The sequence below is a fragment of the Marmota monax genome, unplaced genomic scaffold (assembly GCF_021218885.2).
Source record: "Marmota monax isolate L192 unplaced genomic scaffold, Marmota_monax_Labrador192_F-V1.1 WCK01_AAM20220418_F8-fsc00102, whole genome shotgun sequence".
In the NCBI taxonomy this organism is placed as follows: domain Eukaryota; kingdom Metazoa; phylum Chordata; class Mammalia; order Rodentia; family Sciuridae; genus Marmota; species Marmota monax.
In genome coordinates this window covers 3,692,425-3,716,494 of record NW_026692494.1, presented here as the reverse complement: position 1 = coordinate 3,716,494, position 24,070 = coordinate 3,692,425, and the positions used below count along the sequence as shown (strand labels likewise).

General features: G+C 67.9%; 1 protein-coding gene across 6 annotated transcripts in view; it reads right to left on the bottom strand.

The window, feature by feature from the left end:
• The window catches only part of Ptprs (protein tyrosine phosphatase receptor type S), a 54,974-nt gene extending 35,660 nt beyond the window's left edge, over window positions 1-19,314 (bottom strand). For 3 of the 6 annotated variants that reach the window (XM_058579194.1, XM_058579195.1, XM_058579196.1), the window contains exons 1-6: window positions 19,176-19,312; window positions 13,780-13,957; window positions 9,709-9,854; window positions 9,095-9,236; window positions 6,417-6,605; window positions 1,886-1,996 (exon numbers count right to left, since the gene is read on the bottom strand). In XM_058579194.1, coding sequence (XP_058435177.1) covers window positions 1,886-1,996; window positions 6,417-6,605; window positions 9,095-9,236; window positions 9,709-9,854; window positions 13,780-13,867 — 676 coding nt within the window. In that variant the 5' untranslated portion in view covers window positions 13,868-13,957; window positions 19,176-19,312. Of the gene's footprint in view, window positions 1-443; window positions 456-1,885; window positions 1,997-6,416; window positions 6,606-9,094; window positions 9,237-9,708; window positions 9,855-13,779; window positions 13,958-19,175 lie in introns of all 6 variants that reach the window. The other 3 variants (XM_058579193.1, XM_058579197.1, XM_058579198.1) reach the window with 3 other exon arrangements.
• Between the last annotated feature and the right edge of the window lie 4,756 nt (window positions 19,315-24,070).

Here is a 24,070-nt window from a genome sequence, read left to right as displayed (position 1 = left end):
AAAAAAAGAAAAAAACAAAAAGAGAGAGAAACGGACCGGGAGACAGGAGCCCGCCAACAGAGGGCGCGGGACGCACCAGGCAGACCACGGGGCATGCAGTCTCACATTCTCCCAGCATGCATCAGGCCCGTCACCATGACGACGAGGTGCAAGAACTCAGCAACGACATGACCAACGGATGCAGAGCGACCACAATGCAAGCATCGCATGTGTGCGCCGCCTCGGCCGGGCTGGGCGCGGAGGCTGTGTCTTTCTGGGTTTGCTGTCGCTGGGCGGCTTTCTGTCTGTGGTGGTGCCCACTGTCTGCTCCGTTTCTGCGTCTCGGCTGTGCGTGTGCGTGTGCGTGTCTGTGTGTGTCTACTGTGCTCAGTGTGTGTCGTGTCGTTTTTTCGGAATGTAAAAATGTGGGTAAAGAAAGTAAAAAAGAAAAAAAACACACCAACCTTCTCGAAGCTCTGAGGGATGTAAAGGGGGTTGATGCGGAACACAATGACATGGGGAGAAGAGAAAAAATAGGGGAAATACAGAGAGTAAAAGAGGACTTCCCAAGGCGAAAAGCTGCATCGTTTGTTTTCTCTTTAAACCAAAAAAAAAAACTAAAATTAAAAAAGAAAAAGAACAGCGACGGCTTCCTTCTCCCCGCTGGGGCCCGACACAGGCGCCTGCTCCCTCGCGCTGCCTAGGCTGGTCGGAGAGTCTGAGACCGAGCAAGACCGGGGCGGCTGGCCCTGCCCGGGATGCGGCCCTGCGCCCCTCCGCCCACTGCGTCTACACTGCCCTCCATCCCCACCGGCTGCGGACCCCAGGTGCTGGCAGGGAAGCCACAGGAGGATGAGGACCAGTCCATCGGGGTCACGGACGCGCTAGACTCACCGGGTGCCGCGGTGGCAGATCAGACGCCCGCCCGCCCGCACCCCCCCTCCCCGCAAGGCCTGCTCCTCGCACAGGACGCGCCACCCGCGGTGCAGGACCCAGGAGTCGCCTCAGGGCCAGCGGGAGCTGTGGCCACTAGACAAGGGGACGAGGGTCTTGGGTGGAGGCACCGCTCAGCCCGCGTGGAAGATGACGAGGGCAGGCCCCGCGTGGGTCACAGAGCTTGGGGAGGGCGTGGTCAGGTCGGTTGGCACAGAGCGGCCAGGCGGGCCGTGGAGGCCGTTTCTACCACGGGTCGGGTCAGAACCAGCCCCGAGTGGGATGGAGGTGGGGGGGACAAAGCTTCTGAGAGGTAGAGACGAGGGGTCAGCACAGTCATCCGGCCCCATGGGAGCCCCCAGGCACCTGAGGCGCTCGAGGTGGAGGTGGGGGAGCCCCTGGGACAGGGACCCCGGGTATCCGGGACCCATAGCTTCGCTGGGTCCCGTGCCTGCCTGGCCCGAGGGGCCCACCAAGCCCGCGAGTGTGCCTGCCAGGCCCGGTCCTCCCGCTGGCCCGAGCGTGAGCGCCCTGCGGGTCTCGGCTGTGGGCGCGAGCGCGCTGGGCCAGCAGGGCGGCCTGGACCCCAGCTCCGAGGAGGGCGCGGGGCGGGGCGGGCAGTGAAGCGGGACCACGAGGCCACAGTCGGAGAAGCACAGCCAGCACACGACACGGGGCACCACACACCACAGAAGCCACCGGGGGCGGCGGGGACAGGGCCGAGGCCCGGGGCTCCCCCACCCTGCGGCCCAAGACTACCCCTCCCCCGCCCGCTCGTGCCTGTCCGCTGCCCAGGGCGGGCGTTCTCACGGCCAGGGGCAGGACGAAAGCCGCCCGCTGCCCAGGCCAGGAGCCGAGGTCCAGAGAGGGAGGCCGCCAGTCCCGTCCCCCGGCAGGGGAGGGCGCCTGCGGGTCTGCGGGTGGGGGAGCCGGAGGCGGGGCCCTGCGGGGACCTGGGTGCCGCGCTCCCTACCTCGCACGTAGAGGTTGGCGGGCGAGGAGTAGCGCACGCCCGCGCTGTTGGTGGCCACGCACTCGTACTTGCCCTGGTCGGTCTCCTCGCTGCTCTCGATCTGCAAGGCCCCTGCGGGGAGAGGGACAACTGGCCACTGAGGGGGGCCGGCCGCGCTGGGAGGCCATCCTGAGTCCCGGCCGGCCTGTCTCTGGCGCTGGCCCAGCTGGACAGGGTGACGACACAAGGCAGGCCTGAAGGCCCGCCGGACCCCACCCGGCCGGACCCCACTGGGCCTCGCCCTTGCTGGGCTGGCTGGACACCCCAGGGTGCCCGGCAAATCCTCCGCTCTCGCTGAAAAGGAGCTGCCCACGGGGCCCCGCTGCCAGGCCCAGCCCCCAGACGGGCAGCAGGCGGCCATGTTGCTGGGGTGGACGTGAGAAAGCACCGCGCGATGCTCTCAGGGAAACGGGTGGGGCTGGCCCTCAGCCCCTCGCCACCCAGTCCCAGGTCTCAGGGCCAACAGAGGCCAACGGCGAACCCGGGAGGCCGGAGCCGCTCGACAGTGCCCACGAGGCCAACCCGCGGATCCGCGTCCCCCAGTGCGTGTGGAATCTGGGTCTCCACACCCGGGTGCCTGTGAGCACGCGGAGGCAGTGTCGCCTCACGATGGCTGAGGTAAAGCCACCAGGACAGGGCGCACCAAGCATGCTTGGCCTCAGAGTCTGGACCAGAGCCACTGTCTGGACACTGCACAGGGGCCAGGCCTCCCGGCACCCAAGTCCTCCAAATGAGCGACTGGACACGCGGACCCATGGACACCAGGCGCTCGGACCCAAGGTCCTGGTGCCCCTTCGGTGTGTCTGACACTGTGGGCCCAGCCCCGAGGCCAGGTCACGCGGGGCTGCAGAGGTCGACCGACAGAGGCTGCTACCCTCACAGCTGACCTGGGGTTGGGTGGCCCAGTGAGGCCAGAACCACAGGGCCAGACCTGGGCATGGGCTGGTCATGAGCGGACAGAGACGCCTGAGATGGCAGGCACTGAGGCCAGGTCTCGGTACCCAGTGGTACGTGCCGTCCCCTCGCTGTGTTGGAGGTCACAGGCCCTGACGAGACTCCACTTCTACCCACGTTTTAAGGAGTCGCTGAAGTCACAGACTAAGTCGGTGATCGGAGTTAGTGAACAGGAGGCAGAGACCCCCCAGGGCTGGGGGAGCCTGAGACAGGAACGTGTCCCCATGTCACAGCGAGGCCGTGTGTCCGGAGCCCAGGCCTTCACAGGACACACGCTCACCAACACCCCACGAGACACGGGGGTCCACGGGCCTCCGTTTGGTAAGAACTAAACTCCGTGAAGGTACATTAGGGCGTATGGGTCACAGCCTGGACCCAAGGGCCCGCTGGCTGCGAGTTAAGGAAGGCGAGAGAGGGTCCTGCGGTGTTAGAGCTGTGAGCTTCATCAGAACCCGTGGCACCAGGAGTCCCAAACCAGAGCTGTTTATGGTTGTCCTAAGAAGTGGCATGGACCCCAGACAGGGAGGTCCTCTTTGGGGGCAGCAGATAGAGGCTCTGCCCCTACAGAACAAATACCTATGTTCTTCCCCGACCTCAGACTCTGGGGTAATGGGCAGTGGAGATCACTGTGAGGCCCAGAGAGGGCAGGGAACCTGCCCTAGGTCACACGGCATTCTTCCTAGGCTTCCACCCAGGCCTACGGAGTCGCCTCTGAGGCAGCGCTGAGGGAGGGCCCAGAGTCCATCTTGGCCTTTGACAGTGCCTGCCTCGGCTCCCTCAGGCTGGACACCCCAGATGGTCACATCCAGAGGCTGCTCTGCAGCTGACCTCAGAGGCAGAACGGAGGCTGCAGAGGGGCTTTGCCAGGGCCCTGGGTGGCGAGGAGGTGCCGCCCCTCCCCCCAGCAGGTGGCCACCCACTTGCACACTCGCTCGGCCACAGACAGACACAGAGACAGGAGGACACGGCAGGGTGGTGGGAGTGGGGACCTGGGGGGCCCCGGAACCTGGGCAGGGTGGCGGGAGCGGGCCTCTTACCTCGGATCGGAGTGCTCTCTGCAAGGGAAGAGAGACCAGGCAAATGTCAGGAGGGGCCAGGGGCCGGGGGAGGCCGGCCAGCCGGGGCCTGGAGACCCAGGAGGCCTGGCTGCAGGACAGGTGGGCAGGGGAGTGGCCTGCCCTGGAGGAGGGAGGAGGCCCCGACCCCCTTCTCTCCTTCTGGGGTCCAGCAAGGGGCTGCTTCAAGTCGTGAGTCTGGACGGGGAGGGACGGGGAGGGGAGCAAGGGGTCTCGGGTCTTGTTAGAGACGGGGACAGCAGGGGTTAGTGCCCCGGGGCTGGGCGTGGAAGCAGCTCAGGGAGGTCACAGACGGGTAGGAGGGCGGGAGGAGCCGGGACGGGGGACAGGGCCTGTCCAGCTCCCAGAGGAAAAGAGGAAAGGGCGGGCCGCAGAGGGGACACCTGGGGACCCAGATTGGACCTCACAGTTCTGCCCTTCTTCCCTGGGTAACCCAGCCCCCTGTGACAACAGCAGGCCACAGGAGACAACCGGGCCCAGAAGGCCTCAGACCAAGGCAGAGCGGCCGTCCTGAGCAGCTGGACGGGCACCCGAGAGCAGCTCTCCCCTGGCCTGGGTCATGGTACAGCGGCGAGGGCCGGGCCAGCGGGGAGCCGGGGAACCTCAGGCCCCCTGAGGCAGAGGAGGTGACCGGCTGGGGGCCCACCTTCTCTTCTGGGAGCGCCAGCCCTCTAGGGCCGCTCTCCGCATTCCCGAGGAGGCCAAGGGGGACTCCCGGAGGCCAGGCCACGGGAGCTGGAGGGGACCCACGGGCTCCTGCTTCACGGTCTCACTGCGCTCGGGTGACCACGGTAGGAACCGGGCTAGAGAACCCGGCCCCCGCGATGGCCAAGCTGTCATGGCCAGCACCTGAGTAGAAAGGGCAGGTCTCTCAGCAATCCCCGGGGGCCTGCTTCCCTCGCGGGGAAGACGGAGGCGGACCTCCGTTGTCCAGGGTCGGCCACTCTCACCTCAGTGACAATGAGCCCAGAGTGCTCAGCTGGGGCTGGGAGCGGAGGGTGACGAGGACCTGAGCCGGCCCGGCTGGGAAAGGTCAGCCCAGCCCCAGACCTGCCATCGAGGGCTTTCCATTGGGACCCGTAGGGCAGCGGGGCCGGAGACCCCAGGGCCCGCTGCCCGCTCTGAGGCCGCGGCCCGGCCCTCCTTTTCCTCTTTTCCTCCGGGGCCGGTCTCTGCGGCCCTGGCACCGGCTGGGAGGGGTGGCCGTGGGAGTCGGGTTAGTGAACATGCCACACACGTGGGTCAGTTACTGTCACGGTGGCTGTTAGTCTGGGAGGGTGGGGACCAGAGGCGTTAGTTGCTGGCGGGGTCAGACTTACCAAAGGTCTCTGAACGTTAGGGGACAAGAGAAGAGAAGAGACCGTTAAGGGTGCTGCCGGCCCAGGAGGCCGGGGGGTCAGGGCGACAGCCCTGGTCACAGCTGACGCGCAGCCTGCGTCCGTGGGGCGGAGAACGTGCTGGGCACCCCTGGACGGGTGGGCACCTCTCACGGGGAAACTGAGGCTGGGGAGGGCGACGTGGAGCCGCCCCCGAGCTGGCCCCTGCCTGCCGGTGCTGGGCTGAGCTGCAGGGCGGGCGCGGGCACAGGGACCCGCAGGAGCCCCGGGCTCTCCGCCCCTGGAACGCCAGCCTCGGCCCAGACGCGCGTGCACTGTGGTCGTCACACGCGTGTCCCCAAGCGAGGGCAGCAGGGGGTACGGTGGAGGTGGTGCCCAGGCCACCGTCGGGCGCCACGGGAGAGTCTGGTGAGAAAGACCCGCTGGGGAAGGCGGAGGGACCTCGTGTGCCACGCGGGGAGGAGGTCGGGCCAGCACCAGGGGCTGGACACAGACAGGACACAGAGCAGGGACAACGGACAGGACACACACAGCCAAACCGGCCGACGGGTGCGGGCGTGGGGGGTGGAGGGGGGAGGCTCGGGTGGCGCCTCCGCCCAGCTGGCCGGCCAGTGCTCAGCCCAGGGTACGCCCTGCTCGGCTGTGCCCACAGGCCCTGCCACCTCGGTGCTGGGGGCATCCCGGGTCCTCGTGGCTCCTGATGCCCTCTGGGTCTGGCCCCGACCCCCTGGAGACACCCACTGCCTCGGCCCCCGAAACACCATCCCCTGTCCCCAACTGCCGGGGCCCTGGGCAGCCGTCCAGGGTCCTTGGCCTCTGCAGACTCCCGGCGCCACCTGCCACCTGCCCTCCCATCACGCACCCAGGCAGACGGCCTCCCGGGCCCGCTGCCACCTCTGCCTGTCTGTGCCCAGGGCTGCCCCGGTTTCCACTCCTCTGGGTCCACTGCCCACGTGCTCTGCGCCTCCTCACAGTCAGCACCGAGTCTGGAGACACTCCCTGCCCTCTAGAGCCACCCCCTCACCCACGGGGGCCACCCTCCTGCTGGCCACCCCTGCACAGACAGCCCTAGAAATGCCCCTCCCGCGGCCCCGCGGCCCCACGCCCCGTGGGCACCGTGCTCACCAGATCGCAGCTGCTTGATGCGCCCGTTGCTGGCGCTGGGGTCCACAGGCAGGAAGTCCTTGAACCACGTGATCTCGGGGTCAGGGTTGCCGCTGGCGGCACAGAGCATGGTGGCCGTGCGGGTCCGCTCCACGACCTTCAGCTGGGGGCCCATGTCGATGTTGGGGAAGCCGGGGGGCAGCTGGTCCTCTGAGGAGGGAGGCGGAGGGTGAGAGGAGGCGCCGGCAGCCGGCAGAGCCGCCGCCTCCTCCGAACCGGGCACCCGCCGCAGTGGGAGGACCGCGGGCTTGGCCAACTGTCCCCCACAGGGTGACACAGCTCTGGGACACCTGTCGTGTCCAGCAGGAAGGGTGCCCCGGCCCCAGGCAGGTGAGGTCCAGGGAGGCTTGCGACGCTGACCAGCGCACGGCCGCCGGCGGCAAACCCGGGGTCAGACGGCCGCCCTTCCCTGCCATCTGTGGCAGGGCTCCCGCTGGGACCATAGGGCGAGGGGTCTGGCTGCGACTTCCTCTCTGTGAAGCCCCCTCCTGCAGGGCCCAGCCGCCCAGGGCCCAGAATGGACACCCACATATTTGCTTAAAAATGTCCAGAAGGGGCACAGGGCACAGTGAAGGGGGTGGCTGGGGACAGAGAAGGAGAGAAGCTCCTGTCCCGGGTCCAGCTGCTGTGGGCGGAGGACACCGTGCCCTCCTCGGGCCCACGCCTGTGTCGTGGGGGTGGGGAAGCCAGGGCCACAGCAGGATGGGGGAGGGAGGGGAGCCGGGGCTGCACCCACGGGGCCTGAGCGGTTGGGGTCTGGTGGGGGTCTGTCCCCGGGGGTCTGGGCCCCACCCATCCGTCCTGGTCCCGCGGGGGGCGGGGCGGCCTCACGGGCAGCTCTGATTGGTTGCTGATGACATCACCGACGCTCAGGCTAAGCAGCAGCCTCTCCGGGAACCCGCTGCCTGCCCGCAGGCTCCCGGGGTGTCCCGCTGGGCGCCAGCCACGGGCGCTGCTCTGGGTGAGCACCCCCATCCCTGTGCACCCAGCCCTGCTGGGTCCCGGGAGCTGTGGGCAGCAGCCCACGGTGCAGACGAGGCCCCAGCTCCTGATTAAACAGACCCGTTGGCCCGCACCAGGCGGCTCCTGGGAGTTTAATCAACACAACGGCGAAGGCGCGGGAGGGAGGAAGGGGCACAGGAATGGCCCTGCCGACCCGGAGGGGCTGTGGCTCAGCTGGGGGCGGGCCTGGACGGAGGCCACAGGGCAGCCCAGGGCTGAGCTGTCCAGAGCCCCAGGCCGGGGCTAGGGGAGCCCCCAGCGGCGGGCGGGTCGGGCAGGGGCTGTCTCTGGCTGGGAAAGGTCACCCGAAAACACCCTGGGAGGGCCCCCTCGCGGCCAGGCCCAGTGACGGGGCAGACCAAGCCCGGGCCCCCTTAGGAGAGGGGCAGGAGCCTCCAGAGGGGGTCGGCTGGGCACAGAGCGGGCCTCTGTGCAGTCCTCCCTGACAGCAGCCTGTCTGCCCGCCTCAGGGGCTCCAGGGGCCCAGGGATGCCACCTCGCCCGCCGCCCTGGCAGACCACAGAAGAGTCCCTCCAGGGAGCCACCCTCAGCTGAGAGCTGCCTGTGGCTCACGCCCGTGGCTGGGACGTGCCATGGCTCCAACCCACGGCTGAACCCATCGCCTGAGGGCTGCAGACGGGCGGGTGGCAATCGTCCTGTTAAAGCTGGCGATGAAAACGCTAACTGTCCGTGGTGGCACTGTGGCCTCCTGTAACACCCTCTCATCTGGGTCATGGAACAACCGCTGGTGCTAGACACACATTACCCTACTGGACAGAGACCGAAACTGCAGCTCAGAGAGGCTCATTAACTCGCCCAAGGTCACACAGCTGCAGAGTGATTGTCTCTAGAGACCTAGACGCAGGAGGCTGGCTCACGGCCGAAACCCAGTGTGGTACAGAGGGTGGCAGCTGCCTGGGGTGTGGGACAGCTGCCTGGGTGATGAGAAAATTTCTTGGTGGACGCCAACCCATTTGAGCTAAACCAGGAGATGGCTCATGGGCCGTGTGCATGCCAAGTGGCAGGGGCTGGCCCCGCATCTACTCAGCCTTCATTCTTTGGGGGAACTCCATGACTAAACCATCTCTGGGAACTGATCACCTGTGGCTCTGGGGCGCTGTCAAGCCAATCAGATAGTTTGTTGCTCCTAAGCTGCAGCGATTAGCTGGGAGGGCGTGTGGTGACCCAGGTTAACCGGGGTGAGGAGTCTCGCCAAGGATAAAGTCAGTTCAGAAGAAAACAGAGCCAGGAGGCAGAGAGGCTGAGCCCTGAGAACCCTGAATGAACCCCTGGATCCAGCTGAACCTGAAGCCAGACAGAATCCGCCACAGACTTTTTTTCCCACAAACGTATTAATTCTCATTTGTGCTTGAACTGGTTTGAGTTGGAGCTGCCTCTTGTCATCAGAAGAGCACAATGAAGTGACATCAGTCCCTCAGTGCCCCTCTCCCAAAAAGGCTGAACAGACCCCAACCATAGGCCCTGGGCCCCACAGTATTATGGGATGGGGAAGGAAAATCAAAGTCCTCCACAGAGAATCCAAAGCAGGCAGGTTGGCGTCACTTCCAGGGACTCCTAGGTGTCCCTCCCCAAGCCCAGAGCCCAGCTGCTGGCCACCTGCCCCGGGAGCCCAGTACCTCGGAGGACGGTGAGCTTGGCGTGCACGGTGACCTCCCCCACCGGGTTCTGGGCCACACACTCGTACACGTTCTCATCGCGGGGCGTCCGCAGCGGCTGGATTCTCAGCACGGCCCCCGAACTTTCGTCAAACTCGATGGTCTGTGTGGGCAGCGGAGAGGACAGGGTGAGCCGAGGCCAGGGTGGGCAGGGCCCGTCCAGCTGGGCGGGGGGGAATGGGGGTCACCCCATGGTCCCAGGCTGTGTGCACCTGTGCGGGCATCCAGGTGGGCACGCGGTGGGCAGACCCAGGCCTGGACACCCGGGAGAAGGGACCGGCCTGCACTGCGTGTGGCAGGCGTGTGCCTGGGAAGGCATGCTGGTCTAACTGCAGGCTGTGCTCAGCCTGCCTGGCACGAGCGAGGGCTCAGAGAGGGCAGGACCTTGCTCAGGGCACACAGCACGGGTGGCAGACCACCGGAGCCTGGCAGGGCCCCCAGGTGGGGCCACGAGGCCGGGAGGGGCCACCTCGGAGAGGCCGCCCAGCCAGGTCACCCCACCTGGGATCCCGCCTGTGACATTCTCCGTGGCCAAGCCGTGGGGCCCTGTTGAGAGAGGGTGTGCCCCGACTCACCTCAAAGCGCTGAGAGTTGACTTTCTTGCCCTTCTTGTTCCAGGTCACCCGTGGCCTGGGGTCGCCGGTGGCCTGACACACGAAGGAGGCCACACCCCCCGACACGCCAATTTGGTCCTTGGGTTCTTTGATGAACCTGGGTGGCTCTAGGTTCGGCAAGGAGAGGGCGGGCTGCAGTGGGTCTGGCACTAGGCGGGCGCCCCGGCCCGGCCGCGCCCGGAGCCCAGGAGCACACGCCCCCAGCACCTTCCCACCCACCACAGCTCCCGAGGGCACCAGGAGGCCCCGGTGGGCAGCTGAACCCCCAGGGACCTTGACAAGACCCAGAAGGGGGTCCCGTGCTGATTCGGAGCGGGGCCACGGGAGACGGAGGCAGCAGGCAGGGACCCGGGCCGCGGCCAGCACTCGAGCCTGGAGCCCAGGGAGGCTCAGAGCGGGAGGAAGGCAGCGAGGCCCAGGCCTCCCCAACCCCAGCCTGCACGGAGGCCAGGCAGAGCCCTGGTCGGCCACGCGGCCTCGGCTGCAGGCCCCCCCGCACCCCAGGACCCCCAGGCTGCTCCCCAGCAACCCCAGCTGGAGGGCCCGAGCCATCCAAGCCCCCGCCTGGACCACGGCCCCGTTTGGACTGTGCCCGGCCAGATCTGCGGAGCCCCCGGGCCAGGTGCCACGTTGTTTCTCTGAAGTGACTGGTTTTATCCTGACCTCTCAGTCACCCCATGCCCAGCTACAGCGACCCCGGGCCTCCCCCTGCTCTGGGGAAGTCCCTCAGGAGCCACGCTGCCGTCCAACCAAAGGGGACTGAGGAGGGTCGGGCTTCCAGGGCCCAGCAGGGCAGGGCGAGATCCGCTAGCAAACAGGAGACAGAGAAGGACAGCCAGCGGGTGTGTGTGTGCGCACGCGTGCACACAGGTCAGCTGCTGGACCGGGTGTGGGACGTAGCTGGGTGCCTTTCCAGGATTAAGCACTGCGTAAAGATAACCCGAAAGGACTTCGTGCAGCACACTGTCTTTAAGATGAGCTGATTTAAGAAAAGCGGAAAGGTCTTCAGTAAGTCAAATGCGGGTGGAGTGAGTCCAGGGGCCACACGAGTCCTTCCAGAAAGTTCTGCGAAGTTTCGGAAATACAGAGAAGCTCAAGGAGGTTGCAGGTTCCAACTCTGGGTCTCCACAGGCCCGACTCCTGCCATCCATGGCTTCAGCAGGGCCAGTCTCACCTCCCTCACCCAACACCGTGCTCCTGTTGGTATGACCTCTGTGTCTACACAAGCCATCTCTCTTGAAAGCAGTAGACTCCAGTGTACAGGCACCTGTAGCCTCACTCATTTCCTGCGTGTCCTTTGGGCCCAGTGATTGTGGATCCCACTGGACAGACCTGCGGGTGCCAGGGACTTGCAGAGGTCAGAGCTCAGATGGGAAGCACTGGGATTTGACCCTGGGTCTCCGTCCCTGGGCCCACATCGCGGGTTCCTGCCGGGTCCCGGCCTCGAGCCTGATTAGGGTAGATGTTTTGCTCCATGTCCCTCCCTGGATGCCTGCCTGGGCCCCTTCCTTCTTCCCTCAAGAATGGTGACCCGGAGCCACGTGTCCTTAGCCAAGGGCACAGGGAAAGTCACCACAGTGGGTGAGGCTGGAAGAGAGGGGGTTAGTGTGCCCAGCTGCCTGTGTGGCCAGAGCCAGGACACGCCCTGCACCCTCCAACAGCAGCCTGGGGGGACACGGCCCTTGTCTGGGCTGCCCCTCCCTGGCCCTGGCCCTGGCCCTGGCCCTGGCCCTCCCGCGGCCTGTAGCGGCCAGCACTGCCCTGGGGCACTGCCGAGTGGCTGTGGGCTGGGCGGGGATCTCTCTGCCTGGTGACCCTGGCCCCGCTACGCTCACTCTAGGCCAGTGGGGCCGCGCGGCCTCAGGCCCCTTGCTGAGCAGATGCCCTTCCCAGTCCACCTCTGGGCTCTGGGCACCAGGCCAGCCCTGGAGAGCTGGCCCCGCCCACCGCGGCCCGCTGGATTCTTGGAATCTCTCCTGGGCCCACCCCCCCACACTCCTGTGGGCACAGGGGCCAGGCCTGGGGCCACCTGGGGGAGAGGGCCCGCCCTGGGTCACAGCTCGCTACCCGCTCCTGAGCCGCAGGAAGGGGCTTGCTGGGTAAAAGGGGCTTCGCCGACCCTGAGCACGACCCTGAGCAGGGGGCGTCCCTGTCTCTTGGACAAAGAGGCCAAAGTCCACAGGAGGGTTCCAGTAAATGCAGGGCCTGGGGAGGAAACCAGGCCTCTCTGGAGGCTGGGCAGGGGCCCCTCGGTGGCCTGGCTTGGCCTGATTTCTGTTTTTCCATTTCGGATTCTGCAGAAAATACTCTGGCGTGAGGGCGGGCGACCCACCCTGCCTCCGCACCAGGACTGGCCCGCGGCATCCTGGGAAGGCCAGGGCCAGGGCCCGTTCCCACTGCAGAGACCCCTCCCTTGGCCCCTGGGAACGCAGCAGCTACGGCAGCCCTGCCCCACAGGTCCCCAGGGACCCCCCAGCACTTCCTGATGCTGCCAGGCGGGTCCGGCCCACGGTCCCTGCTGGGCCCCTACTGAGCAGACCCACTCCTGGTCCAGGGCTCTGGGCCTGGGCTGGAGTTCAGGGCAGCAGCAGCCCCGGGGCCGTCCAAGATGCGACAGGTGCTGGTGACCTGGGGCGCACCTCCCTCCCCTCACCTGGACAGGGGCCGCCCCAGCCCGTCCTCCCTGCAGCGACCAGAGGACACCTGAGAGCACTAGAGCCAGGCCCCTCGCCCCCACGGCCCTCACGGCCCCGCCCCCAGGGGTCAAGGCCAAGTCCTTCCCTGGCCCACAGGGCCGGCCCCTCCTCCTCCGCCCTGCTCCACCCCAGAGGCCAGGCCTGCCCCTGCCCAGGGCCTCCTCAGGCTGTGCCCTCTGCCTGGGCTCCGCTCCTCCAGGTGCCCAGAGGCACACCCCTCGGCTCCTCGGCGCCACCTCCTCTCTGGGGTCTTCCCCAGCCACCCCTCGGCCTCACCCACAGCCTCGGCCTCAGACGTCCCCGTCACCAGGCTTCCGCCAAAAGGGCTGCCAAGTTCACCTGGCCCCTCGCCTCAAACAGCCCCGGGCACACGCTCAAGACAAGACCCGGCAGGGACACCAGCGCCAGCCTGCCTGCAGCACTTGCATGCCAGGGGTCCGGCACCGCAGCCCGACTCCCTGCCGACCCGGGGACCGGCCCAGCTCCTGTGTGACCAGGCCACTGTGGCCGACAGTCCTCACAGCTGGGACCACGTTCTGGCCGCCGCGGCCTGGCCATGACCAGACCTCGCGGGGCCTCGGTTTCCCCATCGGTGCGGGGATGGAGGCTGAGCGGGCCAGCACTGCGGGCCTACTGTGCGCTAGGAGGCAGGCAGCGGCTCACCACACGGCCTCGTCACAGAACCCAGGCACCGGGTGACGCAGGGAGCCCTCCCGATGGAGCCGAAGTGGGAGGTGAGGGGCTGAGTCACCGGCCAGAGGCCACCGGGCCGAGCGGCAGAGAGCTCGTTCAGACTCAGCCGAACCCAGAGCCTCGGCCCCTTCCCGAGGGTCCTGCCCTGGCCCCGCACATCAGAGATCCCGCCCCTGGGCCCCGTCGGCCCGCACGGGCCTAAAGCCCATCGCACCCCCGTTACAGCTGGACACCGGCCCTGCCGGTCCCCGAGCCACGCCAGCCCCCTCCGCGGCCTGTCCCTGCCCTGGCAGTCCCCGGTCCTGTCAGCAGGCGCGGCCCGCATGCCGAGCTCCTGCCCACGGCCTCTCCCGGGAGCCTCCCCGCTCCTCCGGCCGCTGGGCGCGGGCGGATGCCAGGGCTCCTCAGGGTGACCTCAGCTTAGTGCCACCGCCCCGGAGGCCGCTTTTCCTCTGGGATCACAAAGGGTCTCCTGAGGCTCCGAGGACGCAGGCGAGCACAGGGCTGGCACTGCAGGCACCAGGGAACCCAATGTCCCTGTCACCTGGTGGCCGGCAGACTGTGGTCACTGTCCCCGTGAGTCCAGGCAGCACAGCGCAGACCCCTCCCCGCGCCACGGCCCGCTCCACGGGCAGCCTCTTACCTTCGGCCGCACAGCCTCCGGCCAACAGCGCCAGCAGGAGCCCCGTGGCGGCCACCACAGACGGGCCGGGACCCCAGGCGGGCGCCATGCTGCGCAGCGACCTCGGCCCTCCGCCCAGGGCAGGGACGGCCTGGTCCCTCAGAGAGCGGCCTCCAGCCGAGCGTCAGCCGGGCAGCGTCTGTGGAGACAAAAGAGGGGCCGTGAGGGAGCAGCTCGGGGACCGTCACAGCACACCGGGTTCGAGACGCGGGGAGACAGCGCTCTGGGGACACCGAGTCCACGATGCCCTCACCTTGGACTCCCAACCTGCAGGGCCTCGGCTCGGCCCAGGACTCGGCCCATCCACCCCCACCTCACCCAGGGCCCTGCGTCCCGGGAAGCCCTCTGCGCCCCAAGGCCAAGGCCACCTGCGCCAGGCCACTGCTGCTCCTGCAGGGACCTGTCCTCGCGGGGCAGCGGGCCACTCTCCACCCGCCAGCCCTGGAGCGCGCTCTGCCACTCCCACCTGTGTCCACCCTGGCCAGGGTCAGGGCGAGGCCCTCGCGGCCATGCGCCCCGCACCCCCCCAGGCCAGGCCCCGGGCGGGTCCAGGCCGCGGCACAGGAACCAGGGCCATGTAATGACGGAGCAGCCCTGTGATTCGGCTCCCAAAATACCCTGCTGCGGTTACCTTGGCCGGCCCTGGGGCGGTCCCAGGGGAAGGCTGGCCCTCAGTGCCCGGGTCACGGCCAGGGTGTGGAATGGAGAAGCTAGGATGGGACAGGGACGGCTGGGGTGTTCAGCACACGCACATCCCGCCACAGATGTCACTGGCATGCACGCAGTCAGGCCACAGGCACACAAAGACAGCAGACAACGAGATGGCAGACAGACACGTGCATCCAGGTGACATAGGTGACAGGTGGGGACATGCACACCCAGCCTGATACACTTGCACACAGTCAGACCACAAATGCCAATGTGCACAAAGTCAGACCTCAGCCACGCCAAGTCAGACGAGGCTCCCATGCAAGGTCACCCTGAGGCAGGCCACCTGCCACACTGTGCGCACAGTGAGACCATTGACCCAATCACATCAGCTGCACAGAAACACATGGCCAGACACTTGGCCAAAGGACTCCACGGGCCACAGGTAGACAGGTGACATAGGTGACAGACGAGGATATGCACACCCCAGGCGGATGTGGACGCCCGGCAGCACACAGTCAGCCCACAGGCCCTCACGGCCGCAGACCACATCCTCCTTGCCCAGACCACGTGAGCAGAATTGCATCCCCCACGCACGCAGCCAGGCTGCAGAGACAGAGCACACAGTCAGACCGCAGTCACACGTGCTCCCAGCCGGCGGGGACCAGGCCGGTGGACAGAAAGAGCCTGAGCACAGTCCCCGGTCCTGGTCCCCACCTGGTTCTTTAAGAGCAAACCCAGGGTAGGGGGAGCAAGCAGCCGCCCAGCTGCAGCAGGAGGTGGGTCCCATCCCCCCCGGGGGACAGACTCCAGGGAGCAGAGCCCCCAAGGCTCCCAGCTGGGGTGTCCCACGTGTGGATGTAGGCGAGTCCTGGGCCACCGCTGGGGTCTCCTGTGCTGTGCGTGAGGAGTGATGGGCACCCGTCCCACCCAGGCGCCGGGTCACGCGATGGTGGAGCGGCTTTGTGCGCCCACGCGGTCCAGGGAGCATGAAAGGGCGATTATGAGGCAGAGCTGGTGCACAAGAGCCGCTGTGTCACCCGCAGCCGGTCGCCTCGGGCCTGAGGACACACTGGGTGTCCCTCCCAGCGCTGACTGTAGCCACAGGTCTCCCCGTCCTACAGAGCCCGGACTCAGTGGGGACCCCGGGGACTCCCCCCAGCTGGAAGCCAGAAGGGACCAGGGCAGGCAAGGCCGAGGGAGCCCAGGAGGGACCCCAGGCCAGCGCAGCACCCGCCCCTCAGCTGCCAGCTCCTGGACCTCGGAGCCTCCAGGGCCTTTAGCCTCCCTGGGTGTCCAGGCCACTCAAGGGGCAGCCGAACAGGGCCTGGTCACCGTGGCCAGCGAGGCACCCACCCCGGGAGCCCGGCAGCACTGGTGGACAGGGCTGCTGGCCTGGCCCCCCTCCTAGGCCAAAGTGCCCCCCAGACTCAGGGCAGGACCCACGCTCCTCGGTACCAAAGTGACCATCGGCCTGTACGCATGAGGACACAAAGGCTCAGGGTGCTGTCCCCAAGGGTGCCTATGGCCAGGAGTGGGCAGGAGGAGAGATACGCCAGTGCCCTGAGGGGCCGCCTGCTGGAAAGATGAGGACACCGAGGCAGAGGGCGGCTGGTCACCAGGGGACACCGTGGAGGGGAGGCCTGCAGAGTCCCACCTGCCCACCTCAGCCGGCCCACGCGGGCTCCAGGGAGAACTCGGACTCCCAGGTCTGGGTGCACGCACCAGCCCCCAGCCCTCCCCGGCCCGGGGCCTTTCAGGAAGGGGACCACAGCCTGGGAGCCACTTCTTCCCACAGGTTGCTGCGTGTCCAGCAGCAGCCGCAGGCCTCTGGGCCTCTCCGTGGGATCCCGTGTTGACCCCGCCCCTCTGGCACTGGCTCCTCACCCTTCCGGCTCAGCCCCAGGAGCCCAGGACTCCCTTCCCTACCTCGAAGCCCACTGTCCCCTGGCAGCCCCGGTGCTGCCCACCTGCCTCTGCCCAGCCACCACCTGTGCCTACCTGAGGTGCTGCCACTTGCGGGCCCTGTGCCCCAGAGGGTTCCTTGGGTGCACTGCTTGCCCCCACCAACCCTCAGCCTCCCACTGTCTGTCCTAGGTCCCACTGAGTGGCCACACCCCTCAGGCAGCCCTCCTGGTGCCAGGACCCTGGCACCCTGTGTGTCCCTCGGAGGTCTGCTCCATGCAGGGCTGTCCTCCCCCAGCGGGAGCCTTCTCTCCTCCCCAAGAACCTGACAAAGCCTCTGCACACACTAGACGCCTACTGCATGCCAGACCCAACCGCGGGTCACCCGTCACTCCTCCATTTACAAGGGCAAACTGAGGTCCCAAGGAGGCCCGGCAGGGGGAGGCCGAGGAGCTGCAGGGGGCGACTTCCTCACCCCGGTGCAGCCACAGAGCCCAAAGCGCAGGTGAGTGGCAGGCGCCGGGAGGCTGGGGGTGGGCAGAAGGTCCCCGACCTGGAGTCCAGGAGCCAGGTTTCTGGGAAGGGTTTCCTGAGGCGGTGAAGGGGCGCAGGGACAGGAGGGGGCAGAGGCAGGAGGGCGCAGGGACAGGAGAGGGCGGGGGCAGGAGGGGGCAGGGGCAGCAGCGGGAAGGCACGGGCAGAGGCCCAGGCACGTCGTGGAAAGGTGGGGGCGGCCCTAAGGGGCCAGCAAACAAGACCCGGCGCGGGCCCAGCCGGGGTGTTCGGGTGTTGGTTGCAATCCCGGCGGCACGGGGTCAGTCCCAGGGCGAGGGGACAAACACAGGGAGGAAAACTTTCTGTGGTTTGGGGGCGGCTAAGCGAGGCTCCGGGCACACGGCCCCAGCCCTGCGCTTCCTCCGGGGTCCGTCGCCTCCCTCCCAGTGGGGGATGCCCAAGTCCGCTGGCGCCTGGCTCTCCCGGGAGATGGGGGAGGCGGCCGGGCAGGGGGCCAGCGGGGGAGGGGCGCGGAGCCCGACGCTCTGGACTTTTCCAAAGTGCGAGCAACGGGCCGGCACGGGGGGCAGCAGCGGCCGAGCCGTCCCCGGAGGGCGGCCAAGCAGGCCCGCGCGCTGGGCGGAGGGACGCGGGGGTCGCCTCTGCTGCGCAGCCTGGGGAGGCGAGGAGGGGGACAAAGCCTGGCGCGGGCCGCGTCGCCGCAGGGGCCCCGGGCGCACTCACCCCGCTCCGGGATCCGGCCGAGCCCCGCGCCGCCTCCCCCGGCCCTGCACAGCGGGTCCGCGTCCTGTCGGCCCAGCGCGGCGGCCAGCACTCGGGAGAGGCCGCGGCCCGGGAGCTCGGCCTGGGGGCGGGGCCGGGGCGGGGAGGGGGCGCGGAGGGGCGGGGCGCCGGCCGGAAGTGGGGCGGGGGAGCGAGCCCGTCCGCGGGCGCAGGACAGGACGCTGGGGTCCGCGCAGGCCCGAGCCCCCGCCCCTGGGCCCAGCCGGCCCCTCCCCACGCGGCGTGGCCATGGCGACGGACGGACGGGGCGCTGGGTGCCCGACCCGGGAACGGGCAGCGGAGCCCTCCCGGCCTAGTGGTCGCCAGGGGCGGGGCGCGGGCCCGAGAGGCTCCTTTCCCTCCAAGTCGGGGACCCGGGAGCGAAGGAGCGACCGCGTGGCAGAGGCCCCCCAGCCGGGCCACCGTCCGAGGAGGGGGCGGAGAGCGGCCGATTGGAAACAGATGCGCTGCCGTGCCCGGCCGGCTCCGCGGGCAGAGGAGGGGCGCCCGGCGGCAGCCAATCCCGGCGCGCGCAGCCCGGGGCCCGGGTTTGAAAACTCCACTCTGGAGCGCGGCCGAGGGGCAGGCGAGGACCGAGAGGAGACCAGGGCGGCCGGGGCCAGCTGACCTCCTAGCCAATCCCTGCCCAGGCCACACCCGCACGCGCCCTGGGAGGCTTCCTCCCCACAGCCCCAGCTTGAGGGATGGAGGTGGGGACACGGGCACGACCTTTAGGGCTCTAAGGAGGACGGGGACGGAACCAAAGGGCGTCTTGGGGCGCAGCCCAGCCCCAGAGCGCAGGGCACCCAGATCGCAGGGCACGGCAGGGGAAGCCGAAACCTCTTCACAGATCTGGACACAGCCCCTCACGCTGCGAGCCCTGCCCGCTCAGTGGGGTGAAGGAGTGACCCCAGACAGCTCATCCACCACCGGGCCGCACCCCACCTCCCCCGGCTCCCAAGCCTCCCCTGCTGCGTCGCAGGCAGCCTCCCCGGCCCGGCTCCACCAGCCTCCTGTTCAACCACAGAACCCCGCAGGAGGTCCCCCTCCCGCCCCTGCCACAGGAGTGGAAGCGGCACCACTGCCCGGGCACCCTGAGGCTCTTCTCCCCCACGCAGTCCTACTCCAGCCAGGCACACAGTAGGTGCTTCATGGAGGCAGGCAATGGGAAGCCCAGCAGTGCCAGTCACTGTGTGATCACCCCGCCAGGGGCCTGGGAGGTACTGTCAGCAGGGGCATGGAACTGAGCAGCCCTGACCACCCCTGGCTTGGCAGGGCACACAGTAGGCCCCCAGGAAATCCCAGCAGGCACCCCACATGTGACCAACCCTCAGGCCCCGGGCACAACATCAGCCAGCACAACATCAGCCAGACATCAGGACCCCAGCAGCTGTGACCTGGGGCAGATGTGCCCACCCCTGGGCTGTTCAGGCCCCAGAGGGTGGTGGCCAAAGGCCACCTGCCAGCCAGCCTGCCTCTGTGGGCCTTGGGCCCGTGTCTCCATGGGGACGGCCGCCTGTCCTCACCTGACGACAGTGACCACAGCGGGCTGGAGACGCGGCCATTCCAGTGGACTGGGGAGAGCTGGGCAGGTGGCTGCCGCCTCTGCAGGGAGACCCCGTCCACAGAGCCCTGAGTGTCCCCACCACAGCTCTGAGTGCCCTCGTGGACCTGCTCCCCAGCCAGGCTGTGTCCTCAGAGGGCAGGCGGGACAGGGCAGGGCACCCAGGAGCCCCGTAGCTGGAGCAGGGGGAGGCGGGGCAGGTCATGTGAGGCCGTGGGCCGTGGGAGGACCTGGGCTCTGGCCCATGGAGTGGGAGCCATGGAGGGCTGTGGGCAGGGGACGAGAGGCCTGGCCCAGGCGCTCACAGGTGGCCTCTGCTGCGGCCAGAGGGCAGGCTGTGGGGCAGGGACGGGAGCCGGGCTCTAGGGTCTCTGATCTGAGGACCTCAAAGGTCAGCATTGCCAGCTGCAGGAACCCATCAGGTGTCCTTGAGAGTGACCCCAGGAGCCCTGGACCCTTCAGCTGCTCCGTCCCCCTGTGCACAGGAGGCAGCTGCCCTTGGAGGGACGTGGGGCCAGATCGCGTCAGCTCCTGCAGCTGGGACTTGGGGTAATTTTTTTCAAAATAACTTTTCTTCTAATTATAAAAGGCGCGTGCAGCAGCCCAGGGGACGCGCACTGAGGAAGTAAGATGAGCAGTCACCCTCCGCAGAGAGCCTGCGGGCCAGGGTCACGTTCCCACCAATGTACTGAACACCTACTGCGTGCCCGGTGCTGGGGACACAGCAGTGGTCGGACAGAAGCACCCCTGCCACCCTCGGGGGGCTCACATCAAGTGAGGAGGCACAACACCCCCAAAGAACCGGCCCTGAGCTCCACACAGTGCCAGGCAGTGCCGAGAAGCCAGTCAGGGGACAGGAGGTCGAGGGGGTCGGGGGGCCCTCCTGGAAGGGGCCCCATCTGCCTTTGGATCCAACTGAAGTCGGCAAATCAGCAACTCCTGTGGGAGCCGGGCTTGGGGTGCACACCTGTCATCCAGCTGCCCCGGAGGCTGAGGCAGGAGGATGGAAAGTCTGAGGCCAGCCTGGGCAACTGAGCCAGACCCTGTCTCAATATAAAAAGTGAAAAGGGCCAGGTGTGCAGCTCAAGGGTAGAGCGCCTCCTTTCAGGCCCTGGCTTCACCCCCAGGGCGGAAGAATGGATTTCCAGGTGGAGAAACAGTGAGGGCAAAGGTCCTGGGGCCACTGCTTCCGTGCCATCCTCTGCGTGAGAAAATGCGGAATCACCATCGTGGGCATGTGCCATCATCCAGCCCACGGGCTGAGGCTGACCCCACCGTCTTCCACATGCAGTGGCCCCAAGGGACATTCTCCAATGTGCCTATGTCCACTGTGTCCAGCAGGCAATGCCCCAAGCAGGGCGGACACACTGTGCTGTCCCCGTGCCCTGATGCAGGACCCACCGCCTCTCCCCTCCTCCTACTTGGGAGCCCAAACCACCTCTGCCAGCCACCGGTGCTCGCCGGCCTCCTTCCCCAGGAGAACTGGTTGGACAGCCTCCCCCAGCCTCCTGCCCCAGGCCCCGTGCCCGGCCCTCCCTGCCCAGCACGGCATTTGTGACCCGGGGCAGTGAGCCTGTGCCAACCAGCCAGGCGCCCGCCCACACACCAGAGCCCTGGCGCCGCCTCTGCCTGCCGGGCACTGCCCGCCGCAGACACACCCCAGCTCCACGGCCTTTGTCACCTGCTGGCCCCGCCCCTTCTGGGCAAATGCAGTGGGCTTCAGGAATGGCTGGAGCCAGCACACCCACTCCTCCCGTGCCCACCGCCTGACGCTGAGGGCAGCTGTGACCCGCCAGGGCTCAGGCCAGAACCTGGGCACTGACCCTGACTCCCGGCCTCCCCTCAGCTGCCTGTGAGAGACTGACTGACTCAGAGACCTTTCCTCCTCCGAGTCCCGTCCCAATGTCCCCCCCAGTACTGCCTCCGAGGCTCGGTGCCGACCTCGCAGTGCTGGCCGGACTCCTGCCTGAGCCCCTGCAACAGCCAGAGGGCACCTGTGAGCAGCTGAGGGGCCCGTCCCCTGCCCCAGGGGCTCCCGCTTCCCTCACAACCCGCCCTGTCCCCTCCCTGCCTCCCCCTCCCTCCTTCTCTGCTGCAGCCACGTGGGCTCCTCACTCTGCCCCAGCAGCCAGGCTTGCCTGCCCCAGGGCCTTTGCACGGCTGTGCCTCTGCCTGGACTGCTCCTCCATGTTTCCATGAGTTTCCTTCGCACTATTCGGCGCTCCTGAGCTCACCTCAGAGAGGACAGCAGAGCGCGTGGGCTCAGAGGCGCCCCCCATCACGCACCCCTGGATTCCGTTCACCCTCAAGGTCCCAGAGTGGCTTACTGTCTAGGTCCGAGCCGCCCAGCGCAGGCACCGAGGGCGCCGCTGGTCACTCCACGCTCCTGGGGGCCCTGCCTGCCTTCGGGGTGCCCCGGCTGCAGTTCTGGACAGAGACAGACTTCTGCCCCCGCCGACGGGTCTGCGGACGGCTCTGTGGGGCTCTCGCAGCCAGCGGGGTCGGCTCAGCCCTGGTCCCTGCTGGGTCCCAGGGCCCGGCAGACAGTGAGTGCTCAATAAGTGCTCTGTAAACGAATAAGTGGACCAATGGGTGGCGAAGGAGCCTTACAGAGCCGGCAGAGCTGGCCTGCAGGACAGGGCCCCGGGGACCGTCAGCAGCCCTCCCCACCCTGCCCGCCTCACCCGGTCACCAAGTGTCCACTTCCAAGGCAAAGTGGAGGGCAGGGAGAGAAGCCCCGCGGTGACACCAGGCCAACCAAGCACCCAGGGCAGAAATGTACAGGAAGCTGCCCGCGCCAGGGCCCAAGTGCTGACCGCCACGGGCAGAGGACAGAGGGGCCGGCCACCTCCTTTCCAACAGAAGCCCACAGAGTCCCCTTCCTCGGCCCCTGCGCCTGCCAGGGGCCCAGTGAGGTCACGGCCCGAGTCCCTCCTGCGCAGCCCCACCCCCGCCGGCCCCCACGGCGCAGATTCACTGTGACTCACTCGCGCAGGGCACCGGGCTCCACGGGGACACAGGGGACACCAGCCAGGCCCCGCTCACGGGCTGCTCTGCCACGGCCAGCAGCCCCGGGCTTTGTCACAGACGCAGCAGGGTCTGCAGCTGGGGACGAGCCCGGGGCCTCCACCTCTGAGGCCACCCCAGTCCTGTTGTTTGTTTTTTGAGACAGGGCTCCCTAGGTTTCTGAGGCTGGCCTCCAACTTGCCATCCTCCTGCCTCAGCCTCCAGAGTCACTGGGATGACTGGGGGATCCCCGCGCCCAGCAGAGCCTTCCCCGGGATGGGCCGTGGCTCCTGGTCTCAGAGGTCAGCCCCCGCCGAGGCGGGAGGCCCAGACTCCTCCGGCCTGTCCTGTGGAGCCATGTGGCCCTGACAAGGTCCCCGCCCCTCTGTGCACCCAGGGGGCCTGGCTGCTGGTGCCCGAGGCTGATGTTCATCCCAGGTCCTTGAAGACCAGGAAAACAGACGGAGAGGCCCTCAGAGGGGAGCCTGGCGCAGCCCCTGATCCCCACTGGACCTGCGGGTCTGGCTGAGAGAGGGTGGGCCAGGTTCTGGCCGTAGCTGAAATGCTGGCTCTGGGGACACAGTGTGACAAGGTCACGACCTTCAGCGGGAGAGAGTGGCAGACGGAGGCAGCCAGGCAAAGACACAGGCAGGGAGGGCGGGAGTCTGGGTGGTGGGCACAGCGTGTGCCAAGGTCCTGAGGTGGACAACCCTGAGTTCTGGAGGAAGGGGGGCTGGTGTGGCCGCAGCGCAGTCCTCCCGATGGTTCCTTTCTCCCTACCCCAGCACTTGTTGATCGCCAACTGTGTACTAGACCCCAGGCTGGGCCCCTGGGACCCGGGTGACCCAGGCAGCCTCCCCCAGGCCTGTCAGGGAGGCAGACCCAGGAGTTCCAGGTCAGCAGGGGGCGGGGGGACGGCCTGGCTGGTGGGGGATGGGGGAACTCCGCATCCAAGGCAGGGAGTCCGGGGACAGGGACAGGTGGCCCGGGCCACAGGAACCCGTGCACCAAGGTGGGGGGTGAGGGGGGCCCAGGAGGGAGGCGGATCAGCTCAAGACAGGCGGAGGGGGGCCGCGCACAGGACGGTGACGCCAGCGGGGTGGCCCTGCGTCTCCTGGACACACAGCCCCACGGCGGCGTCTCACACGGGTGGACGCTCGGGTCGGCCCAACTGTGGGAGTCTCTGGTCCCTCTGTCCCGCCAATGCCGAGCCGGGCAGCTGGGGCGGAGGGACAAGACGACCCCCCACTCGATCGGGGACACGTACGTGGACGCCGTCCCCAGAGGACAGTCAGCTGTTATGAAGTCCCCGCGTCCCCCTGGATTAGGTACACCCACCCCGGAGCTTACGTCCCCGTGGAAGGGCCCCTCCTGGTTCTCAGGGCGAGGGTGGGGACAAGCGAGGTGCCCAGCAGCAGGGGACTGGCTGCGATGACAGCGCCCGGGGCAAAAGGCGGCGTCCGAAGTCCGCGGCAGCGAGGCCAGCCCCGGTCTGCAGGGGACGGCGCAGCGGCGGTGACAGTGACCTGCGGACCTGCGCCGCTGGGCTCAGCACAGGACGCGAACCCCAATCCACGAACCCCAACCCGGGGCGGGGGACCCGCCCGTCCCCGAGGGGCCCAGAGCCGCACGGCGGCCGGAACTTAAGTGGCACGAATGGAAAAAATGGGAGATTCTGTTCGCGGCGACAGCGGCCACATGTCAAATGCCACCTGTGGCTCGAGGCCATGGTGGAGGGTCTCACTGCGGGGCCTGGTCTCTGTGAGCCGCGAGGCCCAGAGGCCACGTGGCCGCAGGGGACCCCAGGCCCCGACGGGCATCCCGACTGAGGAGGAGACTGTCCGGGGACGC